This window comes from Notolepis coatsorum (assembly GCF_963971535.1).
Source record: "Notolepis coatsorum genome assembly, chromosome: 11".
NCBI lineage: Eukaryota > Metazoa > Chordata > Actinopteri > Aulopiformes > Paralepididae > Notolepis > Notolepis coatsorum.
This window is the reverse complement of record NC_140175.1, coordinates 37,909,508-37,921,237: the sequence shown is the minus strand read 5'-3', so window position 1 is coordinate 37,921,237 and position 11,730 is coordinate 37,909,508. Positions and strand designations below refer to the sequence as shown.

Genomic DNA, 11,730 nt, shown 5'->3' with positions numbered 1-11,730 from the left:
CAGTGTGTGTGTGTGTGTGTGTGTGTGTGTGTGTGTGTGTGTGTATGTGTGTGTGTGTGTGTGTGTGTGTGGAAGGTTTATCAAAGAGTTCTATAAGGTATAGATGGTTTCAACTTGACAACATAAACATTCTAAATGGACCCACGTTTACTTCCTGTTTGCCAATATCAATAACTGACAGGAAATAAAAATAGGTCCAGGCTATAATTCCCTAGCAACACAATTCCAGTGAAACCGTCTATTTACTGGCTTGGCTGATGCTGGAGAAGCTGTGCGACTGCCTGGGGGAGGTAGAGAGGGGGAGCTATCCAACAATTTGACAAGGCCACACGTCTGGGGACAGCGAGTGAACTCATTGTCTGATGACAATTTCACGTCATGTTACATTTCAAAACAAGCATTGCCTAATTTGGAGGTGGAGACTGTCTATTCTCTGATCTAACTAACATACAACCTTGTTCATCTGATGTAACTTCATTTGACTGTAAATTGTGTTTCTTAGGCATTGTAGTGAGTCATCACTAGTATGACAATGACATGGTAACAAACACTGTCTACTTTGTTGTGCACGCAATATTCAGATGAAATGACACGACATGTAAAAGCCGGCTATCGGTGGTTGGTAGCTAACATTAGCTTACCGGCCAGCAAGCTAAGCTAAACTTCATCACCAGTAAAGCATGTTCAGGGGTAGAAGAGGAAATGTGAACATTTCTGATTAAGTAACGTTTTTTTTTCTTCATGGTTTTCAAGATCACTCGTCTTAACTAACGTTAGCTCAACCATGAACGTGACCGAAACACCGGTGATGGTTATATGCCACGCACTGGGGCTCCACCCCATCTAACTGACATTAACCGCTAGTCTTATTTCCTATTTATTTCTTTGGTACGAGTTTTAAAAAAGTAACTGTGGCTAACTTTAGTAACGTTACTGTAAAAGGCACACGTTGCAGCGCAGTGCCACTGCTGGTCTTGACTGCATTCTCTCGGATCCTCAGATTTCTACAAACGAGAGAACGAACCAGACGGAAGAGATGAGGCTCTTGTGCGTCATGCTGCTGGTCGTGTTTGCCACCGTGTTTGCCGATGACGAAAATGTGGGAACCGTGGTTGGAATCGACCTGGGCACCACCTACTCATGGTAAGAAATTGTGACTGTTGTGTAGACTTTCAAAAAAGTAAATGGTACCCATAAGATATTAAGTATGCTTGGCAAAGATGGTAATTTGTAAAGTCTTCATTATGCATTTGTCTTCTCTAGCGTTGGAGTATACAAGAATGGCCGTGTGGAGATCATTGCCAATGACCAGGGAAACCGCATCACTCCATCCTACGTGGCCTTCACCACTGAGGGTGAGCGTTTGATCGGTGATGCTGCCAAGAACCAGCTGACCTCCAACCCAGAGAACACCATCTTCGACGCGAAGAGGTTGATTGGCCGCACATGGGCTGACTCCACGGTGCAGCAAGACATCAAGTACTTGCCCTTCAAGGTGAGGTTCTTAACCATGCCTGCCTTTTAGAGCCTTAGGTGGAATTCCTGCAACCTAAAAGTGGCTAAGAATGTTCACCTCCGAGGCAAATTGCTCAGTGTACCATACTTTTGCCTCCTAGGTTCTTGATAAGAAGAGTAAGCCCCATATCCAAGTGGACATTGGGAATGGTCAGATGAAGACCTTTTCTCCTGAGGAGATCTCTGCCATGGTGCTGGTCAAGATGAAGGAGACCGCTGAGGCTTACCTGGGCAAGAAGGTAACTAAACTCATTCCCAGATAGAAATGAGGGGTTTTGAGTAACAATATTTGAATATTTTTTTCATACAATTTGCAATGTATCAAACTATGACTATTTGCTTGAAAGAGATTAACCCTCTTGTCTTCTCCTAGGTCACTCATGCTGTGGTCACTGTCCCCGCTTACTTCAATGACGCCCAGCGACAGGCCACCAAGGATGCTGGAGTCATTGCCGGTCTGAACGTCATGAGAATCATCAACGAACCGTAAGTGTCTTTGTGTAGTATCTTTTATCACTCACCGTGATTTTAAAGATGAACTTAAACTTTCTTAGAACATCTTAATAACGTCTTACTCTTATCTCATCCAGAACCGCTGCCGCCATTGCCTATGGCCTGGACAAGAAGGACGGCGAGAAGAACATCCTCGTGTTTGACCTGGGCGGCGGCACCTTCGACGTCTCCCTGCTCACCATCGACAGCGGCGTGTTTGAGGTCATAGCCACCAACGGCGACACCCATCTGGGAGGCGAGGACTTTGACCAGCGTGTCATGGAGCACTTCATCAAGCTGTACAAGAAGAAGACCGGCAAGGATGTGCGCAAGGACAACCGTGCTGTGCAGAAGCTGCGTCGCGAGGTGGAGAAGGCCAAGAGGGCCCTGTCCGCCAGTCACCAGGCCCGCATTGAGATTGAGACCTTCTTCGAGGGAGAGGACTTCTCAGAGACCCTGACCCGTGCCAAGTTTGAGGAGCTCAACATGGTAAGAAGACCGTTTCCCATAAGTCAAAACCTGTATATATATATGCACATTTAACGTAAGACAACTTGCACTTGCAGAACACAACTAAACCTTTTTCTTCCCCTGCTAGGACCTGTTCCGTTCCACCATGAAGCCTGTACAGAAGGTGCTGGAAGACTCCAACATGAAGAAGCCTGACATTGATGAGATCGTCCTGGTCGGAGGCTCCACTCGTATCCCCAAAATCCAGCAGCTGGTGAAGGAGTTCTTCAACGGCAAAGAGCCTTCCAGGGGCATCAACCCCGACGAGGCTGTGGCCTACGGAGCTGCTGTGCAGGCTGGAGTGCTGTCTGGAGAGGAGGACACTGGTAGGTCACAATCCAGACATGAGTAACTTTTTTGTGTTGCGATGCATATGTTTCACTGCTTTTGATGCAGTGTAACATGGGACCTGGACACCTTGACCTAAATGTTTCTCATTCTTGTCTTCTAGGTGACCTGATTCTTCTAGACGTGTGCCCCCTGACTCTGGGTATTGAGACGGTTGGAGGAGTCATGACCAAGCTGATTCCCAGGAACACTGTGGTGCCCACCAAGAAGTCTCGGATCTTCTTCACCGTCTCCGACAACCAGCCCATGGTCACCATCAAGGTCTATGAAGGTAAGAGAAGACTGCATGACATATTGATGGAAACCTATTAGGGCTGTACCGAATGTCATTTTGTAACATTCAAATCTTCTATTGAAGTAATCGAACGAAGCTTCAAATGTCTGTCGTCATATTTTATGACGTAAGCACGTATTTTTATATTGAATTATTTTTAATAAATATCCTCAACTAAATCCTCAATTTGAATAAAGTGATTAATCTGATAGTCTTGATGGAGTGCCAAGCCAATGTAGATAGGCTACATCATTTATGATAAATGTTTTATTAAAAATTTTATGACGAGTCATATACTATAATATTAGTGTAGCCTAATCTTTATCTGCAACTGTGAAGAAAAACCCCATTGGTTTAAACGGAATGAATAGACACATAAAAAAAATATATATTTAAAATGATTATATTTTTTTATAAAGAATTCGAATGTTGATTTAGAATTCGAATGTCAACATTATGAACGAAGCTTTGAACTATTCGGTACAACCCTAAAACCTATACATAATGGCTAGGATTTGAAGGTGTAATGCAACTTTTAACAGTCCTGATTCATCTTTATAACTTTATTCATATATATATTTTATATAAACATGCCTATAAAAATAATTATGAAACAATGGTTTCATAACTTTGGATTCGGGTTGTAATTTTCATTTCTTTCCCTTCAGGCGAGCGGCCCCTGACCAAAGACAACCACCTGCTGGGCACCTTCGACCTGACTGGTATCCCTCCCGCTCCCCGTGGTGTACCCCAGATAGAGGTCACCTTCGAGATTAACGTCAACGGCATCCTGCGCGTCACCGCCGAGGATAAGGGCACAGGCAACAAGAACAAAATCACCATCACCAATGACCAGAACCGCCTGACGCCAGAGGACATTGAGCGCATGGTGAACGACGCCGAACGCTTCGCCGATGAGGACAAGAGGCTGAAGGAACGCATCGATGCCCGTAACGAGCTGGAGAGCTACGCCTACTCTCTTAAGAACCAGATCGGCGACAAGGAGAAGCTGGGTGGCAAGCTGTCCGACGAGGACAAGGAAACCATTGAGAAGGCTGTGGAGGAGAAGATTGAGTGGATGGAGTCCCACCAGGACTCCGACACAGAGGAGTTCCAAGCCAAGAAGAAGGAGCTGGAGGAGATTGTGCAGCCCATCGTCGGCAAGCTGTACGGAGGAGCCGGTGCACCCCCGCCCGAGGGGGGAGAGGGTGAGCAGGGTGAGCAGGAGGAGAAGGATGAGTTGTAGGCAGCGAGAGGGCAACTCTGCATCTTCTTTCCTACTGCAAAACGTGTTCACAAGCAATGTTAACAAGTTATTTATTGAAATCTGGTTAATGTAGAAAAGGCTTTCTACTGGAAAGACATTGAAATAAATGTTTGATATAAAATGTGTCTTTGGTTCTATTTCTTTCTTTAATTAAGTGTATGTCATGTATGTCATGTTTTGGGTTATCAATGAATATTTTTTTTTTACATTTATTAACTCTAGAATTGCCACAGTTATCTACAATAGCAACGATAAAGAAGTGCCAACCACATATTATTATAATAATTCATCCAGTTTTCTGTGTTTTGGTTAATCAGAGTGTTTGCCAATCGTATATTATTGTTCTTTTTTGTTCCAAGTGTTATTTTTGATTACATCACTAACAAAATAATAAAAGGAAAAAGACTAATTTAATCAGATTAATCACTTTATTCAAATTGAGGATTTAGTTTGAGGATATACAAAAAAAAAAAAAAAATATAAAAAAAGAGAATTATTTTTTTATTAATTTTTTTATTAAAAACGAAGGTTCGAACGTCTGTTCAAAAACCCTGACGAAGTTTGAATCACTTTATTCAAATTGAGGATTTAGTTTGAGGATATATAATAATAATAATAATAAAGAATTTATTAAATTATTATTTTTTTATTTAAGTTTTTTTATATTAAAAACGAAGGTTCGAACGTCCGTTCGAAGAACCCTGATGAAGTTTGAATCCCAAAAACAGGCTTCTGACACCAAAATACGAAAAACAACATATTTCAGTTTTTCGATTTTGGTTTCAAACGGAAATAGGAAAACACCTAGTATTTCCGTTTTTTCCGCTGTTTTTTCGTATTTCCGTTTGAAACTAAAAACGAACTATCAAAACGTACACGGACCGGGGAGTGTGTAGTCTTTTACCCGAACTCATTGTTTGATGACAATAGGGCATTAAAGCAGCAATAGTGCCACACCTCAACCTATTTAGATATTTCATATACATAATATCAGACTAATGCAGATACATAGGCGGCGCGTGAACCGGACATTAGGGTAGGCTATATCGCACGGAGCACGCAAAATGTTTCCTTTTTTGTCAATACAGTGCAAATTAAGTGTTCAAATGAAGGCATCCAATAATAGATTAACCATTGTCTTACCTTAATGCAGCAAAATGCGACGTTTCGTCTTTCTTGGCATCAATGATATTTTCTGCTTTAACTTTGTGAGAGCACTTTCAATGTGAAGCAGACTGGCACTTCTTTTGGATGTGATGTGCCTCATTGCTGAGAAAGACCGTTCACGACTTGAATCACAAGTTACAGTGCTGACAGCAATGAAGGGAACGTCTTTCGTAATTTAGATCTCATCATGCTTTGAAAACAATGTATACAGTCAGTAGCTCTAAAAAGTGTCCACGATTTGATGAACTCTGACTCTCATCATGTCCTCTTATATAGAGCAAGCCCTTGTTTGCCAAGATAAAGCAACATACAGCCTCAGGTGATCCGTGTAGTTATGCCCAGGACCAACCCGGTGCAGCTTCTAAATTACTTTGTTTATATGCCTTGGGAAAATACCGTATATCCATTTTGCTTTTTGAAATTTGACTCAAAATAGTGCGCTAGTGTTTGCTACAAAGCGATCGGTGGGCGGATATTCACAACGCAGATGTTTGCTTTACTGCGGGATCAGGATGATCATATGCATGATGTGCTTGGCTACATTATTTAACCTGAGCCTATGCGTGATTGGTTACTGCCTGTACCTGGAATGTTAAACGCTGTCATAGCCGACTGACACCTTCGTCGTTGACACCTCGGCCAGCGGGCTGCAGCACAAGACACACAATAGCCAGCAGCCTGCGCACATGATATATTATATATACATTTAAAAATTCCCAGCATAATATTCTGGGTAGGCATAGCCCCCCCTGGCCTTATAGACCTGCCGCCTATGCGATACCTGATCTGTGTTTATACTATAGTGTATTATATGTAAGTAAGTAAGTATTTATAAAGCACCTTTCATACATGTCATGTAGCTCAAAGTGCTGTACACAAACATAGGCATATATAACGATAAAAGCAATAAAGTCACAGTGGTATAGTGTTTATGTACAATACAGTTAATGATTACATGTACATCTGGTGGACAAAAATATAGTGTACATATTATGGTCTTTTGTGTACTGTCTCAGAACTAATGTGAGTGGTCAACAAATGTGTTTTTTGTCAGTTTCATTTTTGAGACTTTAATGAACGTTTGTACTCTGCTCTATGACTCAGCTGTATCAGTGAAATAAGGGCATTTATTAACATTGAATATGAAAATGATTACATGCCTATTTCACGTCATGTTACATTTCAAAACAAGCATTGCCTCATTTGGAGGTGGAGACTGCCTATTCTCTGATCTAACTAACATACAACCTTGTTCATCTGATGTAACTTCATTTGACTGTAAATTGTGTTTCTTAGGCATTGTAGTGACTGAGTCATCATCACTAGTATGACAATGACATGGTAACAAATCGCCTAAAGCCAAATAGGTATGAGTTTTAAAACTGATCTAAATCATAGATAGGTTTAAATGTTTGTCGTTATTTAAAACGATCGGGGGCCTACTTGTAAACCTGGAAAGAAGCATGAACCTGAAATGCCTGAATGTGAAAATGCCCCCCCCCCCCCCCCCCAATAATAAGATTGGCATTTCACTGCACCAACTAATGTCCACGAAGGTGTCACACGGAGGGGCTTGGGCAATCTGACAGATAGCCTATCAGCGACAGTACAGTAGGACACGGCTCGTGACGTCAATTTGACCAAACGTGTGCAAATCAGCGTCGGCCAGCATGTCTGATTCCACCAATGAGCGTCTTCCAACGAGCTGCTATGTGACCAATCGTCAGCCTCCACGATGGGGAAGAAGCGGTGGTTTATATACGGAGAGCAGCGTTCATCAGCATCACTACAGACTCAGGGACACCGACACAGAGACACACAGGGCCGCCAAGCCACCACTTCTATTGGGATAACGTCACGGCGAATATTCAACGATTCATTTATAGAAAGGTATGTAACGATTTCAAAACAGTCTACTTTTATCGTGCACGCATTATTCAGATGAAATGACACTACATGTAAAAGCCGGCTATCGGTGGTGGTTGGTAGCTAACATTAGCTTCTTACCGGCCAGCAAGCTAAGCTAACCTTCATCACTCACCAGCAGTAAAGCATGTTCAGGGGTAGAACATTTCTGATTAACTCATCCCATCGGCAAGATGAAGTAACTGTTTTTCCCCCTTCATGGTTTTTTTCAAGATCACTCGTCTTAACTAACGTTAGCTCGACCATGAACGTGACCGAAACACCGGTGATGGTCATTATCATGCCACGCACTGGGGCGCCACCCCATCTAACTGACTAGTCTTATTTCCTATTTATTTCTTTGGTACGAGTAGTTTAAAAAAACAAGTGGCTAACTTTAGTAACGTTACTGTAAAAGGCACACGTTGCAGCGCAGTGCCACTGCTGGTCTTGACTGCATTCTCTCGGATCCTCAGATTTCTACAAACGAGAGAACGAACCAGACGAAGAAGATGAGGCTCTTGTGCTTCGTGCTGCTGCTCGCCGGCACCGTGTTTGCCGATGCCGATGACGACAGGAAGGATCTTGTGGGAACCGTGATTGGAATCGACCTGGGCACCACCTACTCATGGTAAGAAATTGTGACTGTTGTGTAGACTTTCAAAAAAGTAAATGGTACCCATACGATATTAAGTATGCTTGGCAAAGATGGTAATTTGTAAAGTCTTCATTATGCATTTTGTCTTCTCTAGCGTTGGAGTATTCAAGAATGGCCGTGTGGATATCATTGCCAATGACCAGGGAAACCGCATCACTCCATCCTACGTGGCCTTCACCGCGGAGGGTGAGCGTTTGATCGGTGATGCTGCCAAGAACCAGCTGACCTCCAACCCAGAGAACACAGTCTTCGATGCCAAGAGGTTGATTGGCCGCACATGGGCTGACTCCACGGTGCAGCAAGACATCAAGTACTTGCCCTTCAAGGTGAGGTTCTTAACCATGCCTGCCTTTTAGAGCCTTAGGTGGAATTCCTGCAACCTAAAAGTGGCTAAGAATGTTCACCTCGCAGGCAAATTGCTCAGTGTACCATACTTTTGCCTCCTAGGTTCTTGATAAGAAGAGTAAGCCCCATATCCAGGTGGACATTGGTAATGGTGTGATGAAGACCTTTGCTCCTGAGGAGATCTCTGCCATGGTGCTGGTCAAGATGAAGGAGACCGCTGAGGCTTACCTGGGCAAGAAGGTAACTAAAACTCATTCACAGATAGAAATGAGGGGTTTTGAGTAACAATATTTGAATATTTTTTTCATACAATTTGCAATGTATCAAACTATGACTATTTGCTTGAAAGAGATTAACCCTCTTCTTGTCTTCTCCTAGGTCACTCATGCTGTGGTCACTGTCCCAGCTTACTTCAATGACGCCCAGCGACAGGCCACCAAGGATGCTGGAGTCATTGCCGGTCTGAACGTCATGAGAATCATCAACGAACCGTAAGTGTCTTTGTGTAGTATCTTTTATCACTCACCGTGATTTTAAAGATTAACTTAAACTTTCTTAGAACATCTTAATAACGTCTTGCTCTTATCTCATCCAGAACCGCTGCCGCCATTGCCTATGGCCTGGACAAGAAGGACGGCGAGAAGAACATCCTCGTGTTTGACCTGGGCGGCGGCACCTTCGACGTCTCCCTGCTCACCATCGACAACGGCGTGTTTGAGGTCGTAGCCACCAACGGCGACACCCATCTGGGAGGTGAGGACTTTGACCAGCGTGTCATGGAGCACTTCATCAAGCTGTACAAGAAGAAGACCGGCAAGGATGTGCGCAAGGACAACCGTGCTGTGCAGAAGCTGCGTCGTGAGGTGGAGAAGGCCAAGAGGGCCCTGTCCACCAGTCACCAGGCCCGCATTGAGATTGAGTCCTTCTTCGAGGGAGAGGACATCTCAGAGACCCTGACCCGTGCCAAGTTTGAGGAGCTCAACATGGTAAGAAGACCGTTTCCCATAAGTAAAACCCTGTATATATGCACATTTAACTTAAGAAAACCTGCACTTGCAGAACACAACTAAGCCTTTTTCTTCCCCTGCTAGGACCTGTTCCGTTCCACCATGAAGCCTGTACAGAAGGTGCTGGAAGACTCCGACCTGAAGAAGCCTGACATTGATGAGATCGTCCTGGTCGGAGGCTCCACTCGTATCCCCAAAATCCAGCAGCTGGTGAAGGAGTTCTTCAACGGCAAAGAGCCTTCCAGGGGCATCAACCCCGATGAGGCTGTGGCCTACGGAGCTGCTGTGCAGGCTGGAGTGCTGTCTGGAGAGGAGGACACTGGTAGGTCACAATCCAGACATGAGTCACTTTTTTGCGTTGTGGTGCATATGTTTCACTGCTTTTGATGCAGTGTAACATGGGACCTGGACACCTTGACCCAAATGTTTCTCATTCTTGTCTTCCAGGTGACCTGGTTCTTCTAGACGTGTGCCCCCTGACTCTGGGTATTGAGACGGTTGGAGGAGTCATGACTAAGCTGATTCCCAGAAACACTGTGGTGCCCACCAAGAAGTCCCAGATCTTCTCCACCGCCTCCGACAACCAGCCCACTGTCACCATCAAGGTCTATGAAGGTAAGAGAAGACTGCATGACATATTGATGGAAACCTATTAGGGCTGTCATTTTGTAACATTCAAATCTATTGAAGTATTCGAACGAAGCTTCAAATGTCTGTCCTCATATTTTATGACTTAAGCACATATTTTTATATTTAATTACTTTTAATATATATCAAACTAAATCCTCAATTTGAATAAAGTGATTAATCTGATTGAGTTTAATAATAAATAAATAAATCAACTATAATGAATAAGTCAGTTTCGTCAACATAAATAATCCAATAAGGGCACGGTTGCGATGGTGACGTCTTGATGGAGTGCCAAGCCAATGCAGATACACTTATGCCAATGCTACATTTATGATTTTATTTAAATTTTTATGACTGTCATATACTATAATATTAGTGTAGCCTAATCTTTATCTGCAACTGTGAAGAAAAACCCCATTGTTTTAAACGGAATGAATAGACTCATAAAAAATATATATATATTTGAAATGATATTTTTAAATAAAAAATTCAAATGTCAACATCAAAGCTTCTAACTATTTGGTACAACCCTAAAACCTATACATAATGGCTAGGATTTGAAGGTGTGATGCAACTTTTAACAGTCCTGATTCATCTTTATAACTTTATTCATATATATATTTTATATAAACATGCCTATAAAAATAATTATGAAACGATGGTTTCATAACTTTGGATTCGGGTTGTAATTTTCATTTCTTTCCCTTCAGGCGAGCGGCCCCTGACCAAAGACAACCACCTGCTGGGCACCTTCGACCTGACTGGTATCCCTCCCGCTCCCCGTGGTGTACCCCAGATAGAGGTCACCTTCGAGATTGACGTCAACGGCATCCTGCGCGTCACCGCCGAGGATAAGGGCACGGGCAACAAGAACAAAATCACCATCACCAATGACCAGAACCGCCTGACGCCAGAGGACATTGAGCGCATGGTGAACGACGCCGAACGCTTCGCCGATGAGGACAAGAGGCTGAAGGAACGCATCGATGCCCGTAACGAGCTGGAGAGCTACGCCTACTCTCTTAAGAACCAGATCGGCGACAAGGAGAAGCTGGGTGGCAAGCTGTCCGACGAGGACAAGGAAACCATTGAGAAGGCTGTGGAGGAGAAGATTGAGTGGATGGAGTCCCACCAGGACTCGGACACAGAGGAGTTCCAAGCCAAGAAGAAGGAGCTGGAGGAGATTGTGCAGCCCATCGTCGGCAAGCTGTACGGAGGAGCCGGTGCACCCCCGCCCGAGGGGGGAGAGGGTGAGCAGGGTGAGCAGGAGGAGAAGGATGAGTTGTAGGCAGTGAGAGGGCAACTCTGCATCTTTCCTACCGCACCCTTGCCTCTCTGGTAGTGGCACTCAGATGTACATAATGGACTCAATGGACTCATGGTGAGAGGAAAGGTCAGAAAGGGGGTGGCTGTAAAACGCGACCGTGGTGAAGCTTCTGGAAAGACTTTTGAAATGCCAAGTTTCAAGGTGTGTGTGAGATGTTTCTCTTCGCTGTGAAGCGGAGATATTTGTCGGCCCGGTTTCGAGGCTCGCTGCTGCTGTTCTCAGGCAGTCCTGAAAGGGGTTCTTGTAGAGGGGATGGGGCTTAGTGGGGGTGGGTGGGCCATCAGT

General features: G+C 43.9%; 2 protein-coding genes across 2 annotated transcripts; both read left to right on the top strand.

Annotated features, from left to right (window-relative positions):
- Positions 1-1,036: 1,036 nt before the first annotated feature.
- LOC311236555 (endoplasmic reticulum chaperone BiP-like) lies at positions 1,037-4,397 on the top strand (the record flags this gene model as incomplete). The annotated part of the gene is made up of 8 exons (XM_084324234.1): positions 1,037-1,143; positions 1,264-1,495; positions 1,617-1,754; positions 1,889-2,001; positions 2,106-2,496; positions 2,606-2,843; positions 2,969-3,136; positions 3,808-4,397. 8 exons carry the CDS (start codon positions 1,037-1,039, stop codon positions 4,383-4,385), a joined length of 1,965 nt encoding a protein of 654 aa, XP_084180360.1. The 3' UTR covers positions 4,386-4,397.
- Positions 4,398-7,330: 2,933 nt separating this feature from the next.
- On the top strand, positions 7,331-11,698 carry LOC311237409 (endoplasmic reticulum chaperone BiP). The gene is made up of 9 exons (XM_084325265.1): positions 7,331-7,463; positions 7,955-8,109; positions 8,231-8,462; positions 8,584-8,721; positions 8,860-8,972; positions 9,077-9,467; positions 9,573-9,810; positions 9,936-10,103; positions 10,829-11,698. The coding sequence occupies exons 2-9, from the start codon at positions 7,991-7,993 to the stop codon at positions 11,404-11,406; spliced, it is 1,977 nt and encodes a 658-aa protein (XP_084181391.1). The 5' UTR covers positions 7,331-7,463; positions 7,955-7,990; the 3' UTR covers positions 11,407-11,698.
- The last annotated feature ends 32 nt before the right edge of the window (positions 11,699-11,730 follow it).